Here is a 20,770-nt window from a genome sequence, read left to right on the forward strand (position 1 = left end):
TGTGACAGTTATATTGGCATTCCTAATCAGAAAGTAAAATATTAATAGGATGCATGTGGGATGGTAGATTAGCTAGAAGCTATGAAACTTTACAAAAGTTTTGGAGTTCATTTTCCAATAGAAAAATTATGGGAAAATCATTTCTCCATAAGTATTACTATCAAATTGTAGCATGAATTATTACACCTATAGCAAATGAATACTTGCTTTTGTGCACAGGGCTGCAGCTGATCACGATCAGTAGTTTGACGAGTCTCAACAAGATGTGGACAGGGTTGTCCGTCTCCTTCCTGTAGACGGACTACTTCACGTTTTCGCTCATGTACTTCAGGCCGTGTCTGCAAAAGGTATCATTCCAGTTCAAAATATAAATTCTGAGACTATTATAATAATAATAATAATCAATAAAACATTATGACATGTTGAAGAAGTTTACAACTACATATGAATAAAGTGCATAATAAATCATATAATACCTAAATCTTAGAAACTGTAATTTTGTTTAAATGTCTGTCTACATATTCATGCCAGACAAGGATTTAGTGGGTGAATCAGCTAAAACTACCACAACTAATAATTCAAAAATGAGATGTGCAATTGATGTGCTATTTTCACTCAATGGGAGTACATACAGGGGCTCAAAAATGTAGACCATACAGCAATTCCGACAATTTTAAACAAAGTGGTTTCTGAGCACTAAATTTATGTTTCTAAAATGAAAATGAGAATAAAAGTAAAGACAGTTAGAATAGCAGTGGCTGTTGTTGTAGGGTCCTAGTACAAATATCTCATGAAATATTGTCATTTTCATTAGGGAGTGCTGTCTGCTCCAGTTGACTGGCCACCACTAGGGCATATATGCCTCCCTCACCTGTATGTGTACATTTACCAGTTGTGTTCAAAATTATGGCCATTAGCTGCAGACTTTCATATAAAGATCGCCGCATATGATATTGCATTTCAGAACAAATGGTCTTAAGTGCAGGCTGTTCCAATACAGCATTTTATGTCATCCAGTGTAGCTTTTCCCACAGAAAAATATGTAGAGGTGTCAAATCAGGGAAACAGGTCGGTCAACTTTCAAGATCCTTTTTGCTCAATCCACTAATTGGGAAACATTTGTTTATAACAAGCTGCACAGTGTCTTTCACTATAAGCTGGACACTCACCATGCTGATTCACATATTCTTCCTCGTCTGCAATGGAATGTTCTCTAACACCAGTGGAAGTTCCTATTTTTTTTTTTTTTTTTTTTTTTTGCCAGGGGCTTTACGTTGCAACGACACAGATAGGTCTTATGGCGATGATGGGATAGGAAAGGCTTAGGAGTTGGAAGGAAGCGGCCATGGCCTTAATTAAGGTACAGCCCCAGCATTTGCCTGGTGTGAAAATGGGAAACCACGGAAAACCATTTTCAGGGCTGCCGGTAGTGGGATTCGAACCTACTATCTCCCGGATGCAAGCTCACAGCCGCGCGCCTCTATGCGCACGGCCAACTCGCGCGGTAGTTCCTATTTTAGGAAGGTGACACACCTATTGGCATTTAGGGACCCGTCTAAGAAAAATGGTCCTATGAGATGACGGCCCACTTTTACGCTCCTTGGATGGTGACGTTCCACTTTGTGAAGCCAATAGGGATTATTTGTAGTGACCAATAATGCATATTTCTAAGGTTGACTTGGCCATGAAATGTAAGTATTGCTTCATCCATAAACAAGATACATGACAACTCTGGTGTTTCACTTCTTAATATCCATTCACAAAAATGTATATGATTCTGAAAACAGTTTCCATGTAGCTCTTGGTGGAAAGGGACATGATATCGATGTAACCTATGATGGTACAAAATAGGAAGTACACTTGCCTGACCAATGCCACTTCTCCTTGTGATACCCCACGAACTACAGTAATGTGGAGTCATCCTAGCTCCTCACCAGTTGACCAATATATTCCAGTCTAGGCCTTCCCCTACAATTTCTTCCTTCCACAAAGCCCTCCAGGATGAAGGCTAGTAAACTCTCATGTCTGATTATATGTCCAGTCCATGTATTTCTCCTTTTCTTCATATTCATTGACAAGCTCAGGTTTCCTCCAACTCTTTCCATTACTTCCTCGTTAGAAACTCTATCTGTCCACGGAATATTCAATATTTGTCTATAGCACCATTGTTCAAAGGCTTCTACCCTCTTCCTCTCTGCCACCCATAGTGTCCAGGTCTCACTTCTGTACAGAAATATGCTGCATACATATGTCTTAATTAATTGTTTCCTCAGTTTTAAGCAGATATTTTAGATGAGAAGAGCTTTCTCTTTTTATTGAAGGCTATCTTTGCCTGGTTAATTCTGCTGACCATATCTCTGTTACTTTGGTTATCAGCTGTTATTTTGCTTCCTAAGTAACAAAACGCTTCAACGTTACTGAGCTGGTTCCCATGCAGAGCTATCTTTATTTTTCTTTGTTGCTTATTTATCACCATTAATCTTGTTTTGTCTGAATATATTTTTGTGTTATATCCATTTGTAAACATGCTGTCCATTACTTCCAGCAATGTTGTTAATTGTTCTCTTTACTCTTCCGCTATTATTGCTATATTGTCAGCAAAACGAATTGTATCTATTCTCTCTCCTTGAATCTTAACACCACCTACTCTTTGTCCTAGCTTCTCCCTTGTTTCATCTAGAGCTTTCTGGATCTAGCCGTTGATAGTACTGGTGAGATTCTACACCCTCATCTTACACACTGTCTTCCCACCACAGTTTATCACGCCACTTCTTCTTTGTAGAGACTCCAGATAAATTTCCTCTCTTTATATTTGATTCCTGTTTCTTTTAGCATTTGCATGGGCGCCTGCAAGGGGGGGCACTTGCCCCCCCCTGGAATTCTAAAGATGTTGATGTTCAATTGTTTAATATCATACCAGATTATTTCATAAACTGAAATTACTGACAGTCATCTAGCATATGTTATAACTGGAAGTTTCTGTAAACAATTTAATGTTGCTGATGTTATATTGGCTTTTATATTCAAGAAAATTGTTAATGTGCCCCCTCCTCCCCCTGGAAAAGATCCTGCGGGCGGCCATGAGCATTTGAAATAACTGATACCATTCTACTTTGTTAAATGCTTTCTCTACAGTTGGCAAATCAGGGGAAACATGTCGGCCAACTTAAGGTGTTACACTTCCAGTTTCATGTACTTGATTAAAGATATTTGCAAATGGCATTGAGATGGGTGACATCTATTAGGGTTCACATTGCATGAAAGTATGGCATTTTTTGTACATTCACCATACACTAGGATCATGTCAGATTTTTCTGTATTTGTAAATACCATCATCTCTAGCCTATCCCATACAACTTCCTTCGATGCATTACCAAAAAATACTAACTAATAAGTTGCAACATAATATGTATTACAGGGCACAAAGTGTAAACATGAATGTACATAATGATACAGCCAGGTGGCTAGTTTGCGGGTTGTATTTCTAATAGGACTTGGAGCGGAAGGCAGGTTTGGCCACCCTTACTATAAAGCATGGGCAAGTACAAGGAGCTAATATATGAATGTGTTTTATAACTGTATTATCAAGTCATATTGAGTGCAGATGTGATTTGATTATTTAGGATTATGATAAATTCATCAGGACTTGAAGTAATGTTCTGTTCCAGAATTTTCTTGGAATAACTGTGAAATTTATCGCACTGAGGTGTAACCACTGAAAGTCGTCACAATCTAGAAAAGAACTAGATTGTGGTGAATTTCTTGTTCTCTCCTAATATCCTAGGTAAATCATCCAAACTACCACAGCAGATATTTCCAAAATAAGATGTGCAATTAATGCACTGTTTTCACAGAATGGGAATACATATAAAGACTCCCAAACAATGATCAGAAAGTGGTTTCCAAGCAGTTTGTTTGTTCAGCCCTTGTCCCGTTTCTCTACGGGGTTAGGTGTGAGGTGAAATGAAACTGTCGTGGCGGGCTTTTATGACGGGATGCCATTCCTGACATCAACCACATCAGAGGAGTAAATGAGATGAAATGAATGACGTGATATATGACAGTAGGAAGGGAGAGGGTGAAATCTGGTGCTGGCACATAGCCTATTCCTGTAAAATAGTATCAAGGGGTCTGCTCAAGGCTTAATGTCTCCATCCAACAGACGAATCACCGTAAACAGCATCATATGCCCTCACTCCATATGAGCAATGCGGAGAGATTTGCAATTGAATCCCGGCTTTTAGCATGCAATCTAGTGATTAGAAGTTGTACACCAACCCCTTTCCTACCCTGCTGGCCAACATTCTAATGGTGAAATTTTTTTCGACCAATAGGACTTGAATACCAATATAAATGGTCTGTTATTGGACATTATACATTTTCCATCAAACTCATTCCTGGTTGCCAGCGTTTCTAGTTAGGCTCATCAGTTGGTACATAACACACCCACAAAGATGCATGGCTAGCGCATACCGCCGAGGCCACTGCGTATGCTACTTGGAGCCACCGGCAGTGCCAATGCACTAAGAGAGACTTTGTCTCATTACCAAAAATTGATGCCTGCTTGGCCATCAGATGATACAGATGTTGATTCCCATAGGGAACCAGAAATATTTGTCCCGAATGAGTAAATTTATAATACCAATATAAATGGCCCGTTATTGGACATTATATATTTTCCGGCTAACTCATTCCTGGTTGGCAGCGTTTCACCCCCCCCCCCCCGTGTGTTAAGTTGGGCTCATCAGCTGGTACATAGCATGCCACGTAAGAGTAAGTTGGGCTCCTGTGTGATAATCAGATCTCTACATCTTCATTGTCAAGTCCAATACTGTATGTTTTGGCTAATGTATAAGAATATCATGTCTAACACTGTCAAAAGCTTAAAATCATTCAAGCAAGTAAAAATGGTTTGTTGTTGGTCAGGACATTTTATAACTAAAAGTTGGATAGACACCAGGGCATCCAGAGTACCAAGACCATTTCCTACCCCAAGCGGAGTTTCACAGGTGTTTTCCTTTAATTCTTTTCATAAAGGAGAGTGCAGAATTCTTTAAAATCATTAGTTTTATCAGCCTTTTATCATTACATCATTTATAATTTAATTTCTTTGGCAGGCTGATAAAACGTGGATTCCAGTCTGCAAATATGTTTCTTGTGTTGTAGATGTGATTGAACAGCTTCAAAATTAAGTCAGTCAATAAGTTTAAGTAGTTCTGTAATTATCTACTCCAGTGGCTCTACCAGAATTTGCTTGGCCTAACGCTTTCCCCAGCTCATTCTTGGGAATCACTGGACCATCCAGTTCCTCTTTTACATCATTAGATTCTGAGTCATCATCTCTGAAGAGATCTGCAAACTAGTACTACCATACTTCCCCTTGCTCTTCCTTATCCTCAATATGTTTGTTCTCACTGTCGACTAGTTTCATGGCCTTTCATTTCTGCATAATGAACGTTATCTCTTTCATTCTCTTATCCAAACATAAACTGTCATGCTTGTTTCCAAGATCTTCAGTTTCCTTACAAATTTTTGTTAATCCACATTTCTTTTTTTCCCTCCCCCCTAATAGATCTTTAGATGTTCACATTAGCCACCTTGTTGATTTTTAACTTTCCATTATTCTATTAGCTCAAGTATCTCATTGTTCATGTAATAATCTTTTTATTTTATTTTTTAAGTTGAAATTACTAATAACTCAATTGCAGATTATTTAACTCCCCTTCCTTTTTAAGCTCATTACATGTTTCACCTGTTTTGATTTCAGACCTGATATCCAGATTTGTAATTCTGGTTTGGAGAATGTCTAAGACTCTTTCAAACCTCTCAATCTTTCAGGTTCTTTATGTCAATTCTTTTGATTTGATGTTTTGTTAACTGGGTTTTGGAAGCAGTTTCTTTTTAGCATAGTGTACAAATCACCAAAGACAGGAAGGTAGCATGGAGGACAGGAATACATACAAAATGATAACCACAATGACAGAATAATGTGGGGGAAATACAAAGACAAACTAAATATATAAAATGTCAAGGACAAACTTTGCACACAGTTTCACTACTTCCTAGCTTCTGGTATTGGATAAAACATAGTATTTTAGAGATACCTGATGTTTCCCTTCCATTATATACATACCCAAGTAATTCAACGTGAATTGTATAAATAAGCGTGTATGAGTACTTATAAGAATGAATGAATTATGCAGATGTGATTGAACCAAAATATTCCCTGCAGTAATTTGAATCAAACTGTTATTGTAATATTTTCTTTTAATAATTATAAAAGCTGTAGGACTCATTACTCACTCTGCCGGAGCTGGCTACACAGCCATCCTGGATACGGGTCCAGGGAGACCACTGATTTACAACACAATCTTGGGGCACCACACAGGGTCGAACTCGTGCTGGCAGCTGTGCTGGATGTTCTTCACCAAGACAAAGGCTGTAACAAAGAAATACAATCCAGCAGGCCATTGATGGCGAACCTTTTCCGACTAGTGTGCCACTTTAAGTCTGGTCTGTTACTCAATTAATTGCCTACTGTGCCACTTGCTATTTTTCTTTGACAAATTGCCCATTAGTTGTATAATGTGTAGCCTAAATAAATTTGATTGCATATTCTGTGGTTGTATTTTGCAAATACAGTCAAAACCAGTTGTAACGACTCCAAAGGGACCACCAATTGACAGTCATTATAGGCAAGTCGCACAAATCAGTCTTTTTCTTTTTGTTGCTAAAAATATCACAGAATAAGTTAAGATTTCAAAGTAACAAGCGAGGAAAGTAGTAGCAACAATGTAAATTGATCAATAATGTTTTACACGGCCTTGGCTAATATGGTAAATAAGATGTACTCTCTGTCCTTCCATATTGTAGAGGGGCCGATGACCTAGATGTTAGGCCCCTTTAAACAACAAGCATCATCATTGAACATGATACACACCATTCCTTCATGCATGATCCTGATGTTTGTTTCCCCGTTATGTAATCACCATATTATTTGTGACTTTTCTTCAATATTAAACACTATCACTTTCTTTTGCAACATCTTTACAGTGATCCTTGCCTTGAATTTTTAATAGACAGATTGATTTGACATCTACAATGTACTGAAAATAAGCTTTACATTGTTGTCAGCAATCTCTAAATGTGTAACAAACAAAATTCAACATTGGATGTTGACGTCTATACATTTCTCCAAAAATGTGATAAAAATACATTGTTTTATATATCATAATAAGCAAAGTCATACTGGCAAGCTTTTAAATACAGTGTTTGTATACAATTTAGACAGGACCGTTAGATTGCACCGCTATATTCAATACGTCATTGAAAGCAATGTTGCACTAAACGGTTTCTACTATATACCAAAAACTATATTGCTAAATATGTAAGTTTTAAGAACACCTAACATAATTTGTAGAAAGAAAAAAAAAGTCCTTAAAATTCATTGTAACACACTTTGTCATTAAATAATATTAGATATAAAAAACAAAAAATAGTAATTGCCAATGGACTTTAAGTGAAATATTCTTCATGCATTTAGTACGAATCTTGTTGCCGAATCTTAGTAGTCACATCATTTATGTTAGGTTCGTAACTTGTTGCCTTCAGTAACTCACAAGATGCACCTAGGTCTGAACCAAGATGGTTTCTAACCACTGACTTCATAAAATTCATTGCAGAAAACAGCTATTTGCAGGCGATGAATAAGTTATAGACATTATATAGGCTTTTGGGCTTATGCCGTGTCAAGAAAATAAGGTGAAATTCTTTACGTTTCGCAGAGAACTGTGCTCTGCATCATCAGAAGAAAATCTCGACTGTCCACGAGAAAAGCTTCTCAAACGATGAGGTTTGAACTTATACGTTATAATAGAAGTGGAAATGGTACATTCATTCGTCACCAGATGGCTCCCCGGACGTGGCAGAGCGCTAGCGTTCGAAGCGGAAGCTTATCGAACCGTCAGACTCAGCCTAAGAGGGTCACATAACATACAGTGTGTACGTAACATATGACTGGCAGGTGTATGATATTGACACAAGCCTGGAATGAAACATCTGGTGATGAGGAACGTACGAATTTGGAAAACATCGAGATGAAATAACAATTGTGAAGGGACAGGGAAGGGAACTATCTATGTAAATCCTTAATGGCTGGCAACCAGGTATTACTCAATTGATAGCCAGTGTCCCTGTTGAAATTGTTAGGATTTCTACGTATTTCCACAGCTTCCCGTTTTAGGTTAGAAAATACCGTACTCTAATAAACATTTTCTGATATAACCATGAGATATACAAATCAGTTGAAAAACACATATTTAAAAGATATATTATAACTGTGACAAATGTTTTCTGAAGATCAAACTGAGTACAAACGCTCAAGTGCATAAAAGTAGTCACATGTAAAAAAATTAGACAAGTGTAGCCTCTATTCTAAACATCAACCAAATAACATAAAATTGTTGACAAAGACAATCATAATGTAATCTTATTTGGCTAGAAGGAAGATAATCTATGGTTATTATTTGTAATATGGTCACTGATAGGTAATTTAAAACAATAAGGGCTAAATCTAAGGACCAAAAGGCTCCCTGCAATAGGTACGGTACGGTGAGAAGATGAAAAATACATTGTCCAGCAAGTTAAGCAATTGCTCACCTAAGATCCACAACAGCTCCTTTTGAGTCTCTACACGACACTTCTCTTGTCTGATAACCGACTTGAGGCTGGAATGTGAAGTAGCTCTCCACTGCTTCAGACGATGATCCTCCAGACACTGGAAACACTCCAGGGTTTCCACCAGCACCGATCACATTTCCCTGATAGATCGAGTTGCTATGGAGACTAATATCGCGACCTGTGGAAAATATAAGATAGTGTTGGTGATTGCTATTTAATTGGAGGCGGTAAAATGAGACAGCTCGAAAATATCAGCAATGTATTGAGCATTCGGGAAGTTCTGGATATTTTTAAAGATGTTCTTGAGTCTTGACGGAGTGTACCACCAGTGGTATCGGTACACGCTTTCATATCGATTCGTATCTCTCTTAGGCCTAAAATACGTCCCGTAAAATATGGGACCGCCACACATCTTTTTTTTTTTTTTTTACTAAGTTGTCCGGTGTCCATGTATTTTTGTCAAGACGCGCAGAAGTTCTATATTAAAAAAATAGCATTTCATACGTTACCGGTACCGGTACTGTGAAAAGGGTTTGATTCATAAACTGACCATGAAATTATTGTTTTTGCTTTGAAAATATGTTTGCAAAAGTGCAATGTAATGAAAATTGAAAATATATCATCTGCATCTATGCTACTTGAGGTGAAAAGCCAGCGTCGTGGCCATCGGTTCAGAGAGCCCTGCGTTCGATTTCCAGCCGGGTTGGGTATTTTAACTTTGTCTGGGTAATTCCGCCAGCTCAAGGGCTAGGTTTTTGTGTTTGTCAGAATACGCATATTCATTTATATACAGCACATAGCACCATAATACACAACAGTGAATAGGTACATCTCTCACTCGTGGTTGGCGTCAGGAAAGACATGACCCTAAAAATGGGCTAAATCCATATGGAGTGCCGATTCCAAGTAAATGGGAAAAAACCAAGAAGGAGATTGGCAATACTGTCGCACTCACAACTGATAGAACTAGAACACAGCAATCGATACTCGATACAATCGTCAAGCCGCATTTTAAGCGTCACTGTAGTTGTCTGCACTGCATGTTAGCGCAACATATTAATAGTATGCCTAAACGTAAGCGTTCATTAGCTTCTAAATAAGAGGAGCAGTAACTTTTTTTGAAAAGCACGAAAATAAATTACGAAATATATTTTACACAATTTGCTGGGCTACATTTTTCATTCCACACAAAGGCAGTTCCGACATATTGCAGCACCTGATTACTCTAGGTTCCAAGAAACACAAATTGGGTGCAACAGCTGCTGCAACATCCTCAAAAATGACTTCGTTCTTATCCAATAGAACAATGGGCGGAATGTGGCCTAAAATAAAATTGCACCAATAAACACAGTTTAAAGACAACAGTTATTTCTTTTGTTAATTCTCTTGTTTCATCTTTATGGATACTCTCTGCCTTATCGGTAGATTTATCAGGGAATTCAGTACTTGTGATGTGGTTTCAGGTGGAGTCATAGTATATGGCGTGTCTATCGGTCGCTCCAGCGCCAATAATATAGGACGTACAATGACGAGAAATAACTCCTGAATCCATCAACAATGGCGGAAAAGCTTTACTAATCTGTAAATCTCTGCAGTCTTACCAACTATGTTAATGATTACTAGATGGACTGACGCTCCTAAAGAGAACTAGGTTATCACTCAAAGTAGGCAACCTTGACAAGAAAAAGAGACAGAACGCGTGTGTATATTTCCAGTCTCCCTGTAGGCGTCGTGTTCCATCGGTGGTAGGCCCTATGCGGTAAGCACCGAAAATACACTGTCAACATTGTTACAAGGTTTAAATTTTTATTGCGGTAAATCTACTACAACAGTACGGAAGACGGGAAAAATCCACTTACCGCAGGAGGAGGGAATGTAATACCGAACACTATCGCGAACGTGTGAAGTAAAAATGGGTGATACTAGTGCACAGACTGGGTTGAGATATCCATATGAAAAGTCACAAGGCGTTATGAAGGGCGTTCGACCAAACCTCAAAATGAGCTGGGGTTGCTTCGGAGATCCCAGAAATGATTGGGATACATTAAAGTAAGTTCAGTGTAAGACATCTTAACTGAGCATTTAAGATAAAGATTGTTCACAAAAATGACATTTTTATTTGCTAGTGGCTTTACGTCACACCGACATAGATAGGTCATATGGCGACGATGGAATAAGAAAGACCTAGGAGTGGGAAAGAAGCGGCCCCAGCATTTGCCTGGTGTAAAAATGGGAAACAACGGAAAACCATTTTCAGGGCTGCTGACCGTGGGATTCGAACCCTTTATCTCCCGGATGCAAACTCACAGCCGCGCGCCCCTAACCGCACGCCCAACTCGCCCGGTATGACATTTTTTTAGCAAGCCAGCAAAGATAAATGGGAGCTTGGGCACCTAAGTGAAACGCAATTTCCTTTCCGTTCACTAATTCGGGTTTCCTCGTCTTCTTCTTCTAAAATTAATGTTATTTGTTTTACGACCCACTAACTACCGGCACTTTAACCGTTTTCAGAGAGCCAAGGTTCGAGAAATTTATCCCGCAAGGGTAATTTACATGCCAGCAAATCTACTGACATGTTGATAATGTATTTTAGGACCTTCAGATACCACCGGCCTGAGACGGGATCGAATTCGTCAACTTAAGCTCAAAAAGCCAGCGCTAAAACGGGTGAGTCGTTCAGCCCGGGTTCATGCTACCATGTTCCTTGTCAAGTCTCCTGGGCGTTAGCGGATCACCAGGCCTTGAGCCTGGTACCAAAAAAATATGAAATAAGGGTGTACGTAGGTTGTCAAGATACCTGAACTGCGTCTTGTGAACGTTCACTTGCTTGACGTACTTGCAAGTTACCTGCTGCAGGTAACCTGCAGGCCGTTTTCCACCAAGTCATGTAGGCTGACAGACGTAGCCTACAGTCTAATTGCGCAGGTTGGAACACTATCCAATGAAATGACGTCACGCGAGAATTACTTGCTTCCAAAATGCGCACCTACTGATCCAGCTATCGTTTGGAGCAAGTGATTAGATCTTGTCCCTCTGTTTCATGTTTGTTGTGGAGTTTTCGTCTGCAAAATGACTGCAAGAAGGTGGATGGAAGACCAAACATATCATTTTGTGGAAGAATGCATTCGAGTGTTTGGGAACGTGAAGAATGAAGTGTACAAAAACGAGAAAGTACATTGAAGGAACTGATGCAACACATAAACATTGATGGATTGATGGTTTTGACATTGAAGAAGAAAAGAACAAAATATTCCAAGCTTACATGCTACCTATTTTGGTGAGATGACCAAAATGGAAACATCTGCGAAAAACTAAAACGCATGGGTGCCTTTCCGACTACTTTCAGAACCAACTAGCTTTTCGGTACTTGCCTGCTTGTAGATGTTCACCTGCATGTCAACTTTTCACGTGACCTCCACCAAAGCTGCTTCTCAACCTGTTCTGCAGGCTGACCTGTACAGTGTACATGGTCTTAGGGTCGCACACACCACTCGATTGTGCTGGTCATGGCAGAAGGGAGGATGCGAGGGAAGGGCAAATGGAATGCCTTCACAGGTAAACATGTTACAAAATACACATGCATTGACTTTTCAGACAGTTTTTCAATCGTAGTATGGTTGACTTTTTCTAGTAACGGTAGGTACTTCAGCTGTTGCAGCTCGATAGCTGCAGTCGCTTAAGTGCGGCCAGTATCCAGTATTCAGGAGATAGTGGGTTCGAGCCCCACTGTCGGCAGCCCTGAAGATGGTTTTCCGTGGTTTCCCAGTTTTACACCAGACAAATGCTGGGGCTGCACCTTAATTAAAGCCACGGCCGCTTCCTTCACACTCCTAGCCCCTTCCTCTCCCGTCGTCGCCATAAGACATTTCTGAGTCGGTGCGACGTAAAACAAGCTGTAAAAAATGTTAATAACGTTTTTTCTCCAACACGGTCAGGCAACGAAATATGTATGGAAGTGTATGCTGGAATGGTGAAAAAGCAAGGCTTCATTAAGATAAGTTTCAAATTTCAGATTCATAGATGTTTGGACAAAGATAAATATAAATATTTCCAAATATTGAATGTGACTGGTTGGAGTCTGATGATATTCTTTTAGGAGCAAAGCATGTCATTCTTTGTTTACTGGTGTGTATTTATTCCTCGTTTAATAATGTGGTTTATTTTTACACTTATGTTATAGTGTAGTAGGTACCGTATTGAAATTGTGTGTTCCACAGATTGGAAAGCTTTTACATTTAAACTAAGTCGACACTGGAAAGTACGGTACGGCTTCCAACAACTTTTATTGTAGCTGAAAAAGTTGTAAGAAAATGGCGAAAAACAGGTGAACCAATACACCGAATCGGACCAAAACATAAAGGCATAGACTTGGACTGTTTAGCGTTTGCAGACGACATAGCACCAATTGCCTAAGACAGGGCCTCTCAAACGCCCAGAATCTCACGCGTGCAAACAGCGGCGCAGAGTTCCTGTGCACAGTGCATCCGTCCCGCTCGGCTCGGCTCGGATCAACGCTTCGTCTCTGGGCTACTCAGCTCGGATTTGGAGCGCTACGGAGCAAGTGAGGAAGAGGGAGACAGGGGGAGCGAGCGAGACAGCCGTGGGGAAAGAGAGAGACAGCGCTATTGCTCCAAATCGAGGAGTGGGGGTCTGCACTCTGGTCAACCAAGCGAAGTCGTCTTTTGCATCGTGCACAGTGCATGCACCCTGAGAGGCCCTGGCCTAAGACATCCCCGCTACACAAAACTAACTTGAACTCTTGCAAGAACAAGCAGCGCGAAAATTGGGTTACAAATTTCATTTGAAAAACAATAAACAAAATTTATGACAGACATCAAAACTGCCCCATCTGAACTCCAAATTGACTCCAATCATTCTCTCGATTGAAGAATTTAAATATTTAGGTGAATGGATTACTGAAAATCGTAATGAATAGAAATCTATCAAATCGCGACTCCAGAAACTGGAGACTGCATTTCAGTTTACAAAAAAAACTTACAAAAAACGTCTCTCCTGGAACTGCAAAATCCGACACTGTAGTACAGTAATCAAACCCGAAGTTCTCTACGCATCAGAAACTCTCAATCTCCAGCACAAAACACTAAAAGGACAATTAGACGTGAAAGAACGTAAAATAATGAGAAAAATCCTAGCACTGAGAGTCAAAGATGGAGTAGGCGTACATTTTCCAAAACCAAATTGCAGAAATACATAAAAGAATATCCAAAATTACAGACACAATGCGCATGCCAAGAATACAATTCATGGGGCACTTAGAAAGAATGGACTCAGACTGCCTCACAGAATTTACACATTCTTAAAGAATAAAACCACTCGATCAAATTGGTACAAACAGACAAAGACCTGAGAGAATTAGGATCACCACATCTACTAGACAGAGATGAAATCAGAAAAATCGCACTCACATGGGGTTTTGAGGATGATGAGACAAAAAACTAACTGCCATATATTATACCTGCAACGAAAACACCCATTCACTGCGTATGATGGAATACTGGGCCAAAACAAAAAGCCAACAAATGTTGATTCCGCGTGATTCTAAGTGACCCATTGGCGAAGAAGAAGAAGAAGAAGAAGAATAAGAAGAAGAAGAAGAGAAGGAGTAGTTAGAATTTCTGATGTAACATGAAGATCGTCAAGAAAGTTCTCTTACACCCAGAACTACCAAATGTCTCATGTTACTCACCATGCGCTCGAGCTTCCAGGACATCTGCAGGAACTAAACTGGTTGGTGCCTGGCAGCGCCTCCATTCGCCCAGTTTGAGCTTGTACTCAGGTGGTGCTCCTGTACCGTCCACATCAGCCTTGAGGCACTCTGCCCGAGGGTCACACGGTCGAGTCTCTGTTAGCTGTGGGCAGGGTCGTCCTCCATTCATAGGCGCCACCAGCACTGTCCGTACCCGCGTCTGGTTCGCACCGTCCTCGCTACCGTCTCCACTGCAGCCACTGAAACAGGAAATCATTTTTCTCACTCCGAACTCTTGTAATTCTAGAACGTTCAATTGCAGTACATACTACTACAGTGAGTTTAGACAGTCTAAGGCGAATGCCGGGACAGTTCCTAGTATAGGCCACGGCCGCCAACCCCCCTCACCTTCTCCGAGCATCTCCTTCACCGCAACAAATCTCCCGGCCTGAGATACGGCGTCACCATCTAATAGGCCCGCCTTCCCCTTCAGGGGAGGAATGAAAACATTTCAGTAGTAGTTCAGACAGTCTATTCCAGTTCCAATAATAATAATGTTATTTGTTTTACGTCCCACTAACTACTTTTTTTAAGGTCTTCGGAGACGCCGAGGTGCCGGAATTTAGTCCCGCAGGAGTTCTTTTACGTGCCAGTAAATCTACCGACACGGGGCTGTCGTATTTGAGCACCTTCAAATACCACCGGACTGAGCCAGATCGAACCTGCCAAGTTGGGGTTAGAAGGCCAGCGCCTTAACCGTCTGAGCCACTCAGCCCGGCAAATATTCCAGTTCCAGTCGATTTTCGGGATAGAATGGCAAAACCCGGTCCAAACTACTACTACTACTACTACTACTACTACTACTACTACTACCACCGTCGGGCTGAATGGCTCAGACGGTTGAGACGCTGGCTTTCTGACCCCAACTTGGCAGGTTCGTATCCTGGATCAGTCCGGTGGTATTTGAAGGTGCTCAAATACGTCAGCCTCGTGTCGATAGATTTGCTGGCACGTAAAGGAACTTATGCGGGACTATATTCCGGCACCTCGGCATTTCCGGAAACCGTAAAAAAGTAGTTAGGGGCACGTTAAGCTAATGATATTATTATTATTAAGAGTAGTAGCAGTAATCTCACTAATACGTTTACAGTTTTCGAAGAGGTTGAGATGCCATTTTGTCCTGCAGGAGTTCTTTTTTTTGCTAGTTGTTTTACGTCGCACCGACACAGATAGGTCTTATGGCGACGATGGGACAGGGAAGGGCTAGGAGTGGGAAGGAAGCGGCCGTGGCCTTAATTAAGGTACAGCCCCAGCATTTGCCTGGTGTGAAAATGGGAAACCACGGAAAACCATTTTCAGGGCTGCCGACAGTGGGGTTCGAACCTACTATCTCCCGAATACTGGACACTGGCCGCACTTAAGCGACTGCAGCTATCGAGCTCGGTCAGCAGGAGTTCTTTTACGTGCCAGGCTGGCGTATTTGAGCACCTTCAAATACCAGCGGACTGAGCCGTAAACAAAACCAGCGAACTCGAGCTCAGAAGGTCAGCGCTCTACCATCTGTGCTACTCAGCACCGCACTACCATTACTATCACATATTTCGCTAGTGGTTAATATCGCACTAATATGGAAGTCTTTCCCCCGTCTAGAAAGCCAAGAATAACGGCTGAGAGGAATCGTCGTGCTGACCGCACGACACCTCGTAATCTGCAGGCCTTCGAGCTGAGCAGCGGTCGCTTGGTAGGGCTGTCGTGCTATGGGATTAGTTTGGTTATGGAAGTTTTTCGGCGATGTAGGATGGGAAAGGGCTAGTACTAGGAATGAAAGAGCTGTGGCCTTAATTAAGGTACAGCCCCAGCATTTACCTGATGTGAAGATGGGAAACCATGGCAAACCCTCTTCAGGGCTACCAACGGCGAGGATCGAATCCACCATCTCCTGAATACACTTTTCCCATGACGAGGTTGCCCATGAGAACAAAGTATACTGAATACATTGATGATTATAGATCTCATTACTGCCGGCGAACATTTCAAGGCTTTGAGGATCACATTTTTCGTCAACGATTCTGGTAGATTGAATCTTGAGCTGAGTTCTTCAGTGAACTTAAGGTATTGATCCTCTTGCACCAATCATACGGCCTATCACCTCGATGTTACCCAGTCCATATTCACGTCAGTTAAATGGGATAGTTGGCTCGTGAATGCTCTTCTTTTCCTCATGGGCTGGTTAGTGTGGGTTTCACTCTGGATCGTAGGGTCAATAATATATCCATTGATGTTGTTTCAGTCCTACTGGTACTGCCATTCTCCGACAACCCGTGGACTTAATGATTGAGCGACGGAGCTTCGTTTCGCATGGCGTCCAATAAGTCGCAAGGTTTCACCTCCGGGACAGTATCCCAGGACACGAGAAAGGGTTTCTGTCTCGATGTCGCAATGCCGACAACGGTTATTGTCCTGGGACTTGCCCGGCACGGCTCGAACATCTGCGACATTAGCGGTCATGTTTAGAGCACCACGCCAGTCACTGCAAGATAGTGTACACCATCATGGTGTGTTATCCAATTGCACGCTGAGTGTTGTTCTTTAAATAAGATAACACCTTTTCTCTTTTGCGGAGAATGACACCATTGTAAACATTCCTGATATCTCAGTAATTGTGTTAATTTCTTATAATCCAAAATACTATACTTGGAATTTAATCTGTCACAAGGTGAAATGTGTAGATTTTGTAAGAAGTTGTTGCTCTCCTCAGAGAGGTGCCTACTTCCCAGAATGTAATCGTTTCTATTTATATGTAGGAACCGAAGGAGCTAATCTGTTGCAGGACAGCTTCCCAATATGATAAGAAAAGTCCTAGACCTTTTAAACAACCGGTGGGTGTATTTCATACCGTCAGGTGTGTCGGCAGAAAGCTGGAAAATTTTCCAACGTGCATTTGATCATTTTGTCGATGTCTTTGAGAAATTTCATCATCATCATCATCATCATCATCTGTTTACCCTCCAGGTTCGGCTTTTCCCTCGGACTCAGCGAGGGATCCCACCTCTACCACCTCGAGGGCAGTGTCCTGGAGCTTCAGACTCTTGGTTGGGGGATACAACTGGGGAGAATGACCAGTACCTCGCCCAGGCGGCCTCACCTGCTATGCTGAACAGGGGCCTTGTGGAGGGATGGGAAGATTGGAAGGGATAGGCAAGGAAGAGGGAAGGAAGCGGCCGTGGCCTTATGTTAGGTACCATCCCGGCATTCGCCTGGAGGAGAAGTGGGAAACCACGGAAAACCACTTCCAGAATGGCTGAGGTGGGAATCGAACCCACCTCTACTCAGTTGACCTCCCGAGGCTGAGTGGACCCCGTTCCAGCCCTCGTACCACTTTTCAAATTTCGTGGCAGAGCCGGGAATCGAACCCGGGCCTCCGGGGGTGGCAGCTAATCACACTAACCACTACACCACAGAGGCGGACTGAGAAATTTCAATTGAATACAATTCAGCGCAACTGTCTGAAATGGATAAATTAATATTGGGCACACGGAAGAATTTATGATTATGAACTTTTGATCTGCCTCATTAACACATGACCTGGTCCTTGCGATGTATCAACAGCTATTTCTTTCACTACGTCCGGCTCCATGGCTAAATGGTTAGCGTGCTGGCCTTTGGTCACCGGGGTTCCAGGTTCGATTCCCGGCAGAGTCGGGAATTTTAATTTTAATTTTGATTTCGCTGGCACGGGGGCTAGGTGTGTGCGCCATCTTCATCATCATCCTTTCATCCTCATCACGACGCGCAGGTTGCCTACGTCAAATCAAAAGACCTGCATCTGGCGAGCCGAACTTGTTTTCATCGGACACTCCCGGCACTAAAAGCCATACGCCATTTCATTTCATTTCTTTCACTACGAAAACGACCTTCTCCTTGGAGATGTTCAGTTGTTAAATGCCATCAAAAGTGATTCTGATGCAGACAATTAACTTGGATAATCATTTCGTATGCAATCGTTACTGGTTGAATAAAGAGACGAGAAAAGATTTTCAACACCACGAATAAGAATTTTACATTGTTTTCCATTATTTCCTAGTACTCTGCGGACTGCTTTTCTTCTCCGATTGTAGTATTGAAATTGTGTTAGCAGATAGGCATACGTTTCTTGACTTTTTTGCCCTATCTTCATTACTAGCCTACTACTACAGTAGGACAACAGGAAGTCAAGCGATATGAGGGTCGGTAGATGCAGAGTGGTTCTCGGCCCGTAAGGGGCCACGGCTGGTCCGTGGTCCAACAGCTCTGCACTTTGATCGGCCAACCGAGCAGAGGAGGGGTGGCCACGGCTCTACCGTGGCTCTACGCCTCTGTATTCGGGAGACAGGACAGGTCTGAACCTCACGGCTTGCCCCAACCGCCGGCTGTTCTGAGAATGGTTTTCCGTGGTTTTCCATTCTCCTGCACTAAGGCGAATGCCGGGACAGTTCCTAGTATAGGCGACGGCCGCCAACCTCCTCACCTTCTCCGAGTATCTCCTTCACTGTAACAAATCTCCCGGCCTGTGAGACGGCGTCACCATCTAAGAGGCCCGCCTCCCCCTTCAGGTGAGCAATGAAAACATTTTCAGTAGTTGTAGCGATATGAGCGCTAGTTCCGTCAGCTGATATGGCAGGGAGAGCAGGGTGAGTATGAGAAGAATGAAATGTATGGCTTTTAGTGCCGGGATATGCCAGGACGGGTTCGGCTCGCCAGGTGCAGGTCTTTCTATTTGACACCCGTAGGCGACCTGCGCGTCGTGATGAGGACGAAATGATGATGAAGATAACACATACGGTACACCCAGCCCCCGTGCCATTGGAATTAACCAATTAAGGTTAAATCCCCGACCCGGCCGGGAATCGAACCCGGGACCCTCTGAACCGAAGGCCAGTACGCTGACCGTTCAGCCAACGAGTCGGACAGAGAGAAGAAAGTAAACGCGCTGTTGCCGGCGTAGCGAAGCTTAACAGATATAACTCAATACAGTGCAATCCGACAGTACTGGCTATTTAGGCCTGGTTCCCACCAGTACTAACCTCGGTGTTGCCAAGCCGTAGGCAGTGATAGACGAAGTACGGAGCCAGTGCGCTTCTAACGGAAACGTCTTCCGTGGAAGCTGGGAAAAACACTGACCTTCGGTCACTATTCAGCAACATTGGGCGAGCTTCACTTCTATTGGCTCGTGACGAGACACTCACCTGTACAGATTAGAAGACTAAAAGAACAACAACAACAGCAACAACAACAACAAAACCTTTTATGACTAGGGCCAGAAGGGCAAGATGGAGTTATCCGAAGTTCGCATTTCTAGCGGGGTTTCAGTTGGAGATGCCGCGTTTTAGTACCACGTTCTATGCCATCTTCGAAGCTATGTTGAAACACCAGATCCCTGAGACCTTCCTACGTAAACAAAATTTGGGTGTGATAAACACTTGGTGGATAAATCAGGTGTTGTTGACTTTTTTTTAAAAAAGGAGTAGAAAATCCGGCAACTTTTCTACAAGTAAACTCTGGCTGAGAGTACCTACTCAGTGACACCCTGACCTAGCTGGTCGCACAGGTCATGAATATCGAGGTTTAGATTAGACTAATTTTGCTACTACTTTTTTTTTGCTATTTACTTTACGTCGCACCGACACAGATATGTCTTATGGCGACGATAGGATAGGAAAGGGCTAGGAATTGGAAGGAAGCGGCCGTGGCCTTAATTAAGGTACAGCCTCGGCATTTGCCTGGTGTGAAAATGGGAAACCACGGAAAACTATCTTCAGGGCTGCCGACAGTGGGGCTCGAACCCACTATCTCCCGATTACCGGATACTGGCCGCACTTAAGCGACTGCAGCTATCGAGCTCGGTATTTGCTACTACTAATACTACGACAGTACAACTAATTCTACCGAAAATCTCATTACTAAATATTCACGGAGGGGTGGTGGGGGAGAGGGGGCGTAGAGGTCTTTTAGAACCATGAGCTCAAAGAATCAATGCAATAATAAAAAGAAACCTATTTGTTTACCGTTCGGTCTAATTCCTAACAGTCTTAACAGATGGCGAAGTGTTGAAGATTTTGGGAAGCGGATGACACAGCTTTGTCGCATTTAAACACCCATCTTCCTAACCTCCAATCAATCAATCAATCAATCAATCAATCAATCAATCAATCAATCAATCAATCAATCAATCAATCAATCAATCAATCAATCCATCAATCCATCAATCCATCAATCAATCAATCAATCAATCAATCACAAAGGATATGTCTACACCAAAATCATACCTTTCATTATAAAATAAGAAGCTAAGGCACGTGGCACTCAACATTTTAATGCAGAGATTTATTTATTAGACCAGAATCT

At 41.9% G+C, this 20,770-nt stretch overlaps 1 protein-coding gene across 1 annotated transcript in view; it reads right to left on the bottom strand.

Moving 5' to 3' along the window:
• The window catches only part of LOC136874354 (thrombospondin type-1 domain-containing protein 7B), a 193,262-nt gene that overhangs the window by 142,872 nt on the left and 29,620 nt on the right, over positions 1-20,770 (bottom strand). The window contains exons 3-6 of the mRNA XM_068227767.1: positions 14,387-14,646; positions 8,659-8,857; positions 6,304-6,439; positions 208-338 (exon numbers count right to left, since the gene is read on the bottom strand). Of these exons, the coding sequence (XP_068083868.1) occupies positions 208-338; positions 6,304-6,439; positions 8,659-8,857; positions 14,387-14,646 (726 nt within the window). The remainder of the gene's footprint in view (positions 1-207; positions 339-6,303; positions 6,440-8,658; positions 8,858-14,386; positions 14,647-20,770) is intronic.

This window comes from Anabrus simplex, chromosome 5, assembly GCF_040414725.1.
Source record: "Anabrus simplex isolate iqAnaSimp1 chromosome 5, ASM4041472v1, whole genome shotgun sequence".
Classification (NCBI taxonomy): Eukaryota; Metazoa; Arthropoda; class Insecta; order Orthoptera; family Tettigoniidae; genus Anabrus; species Anabrus simplex.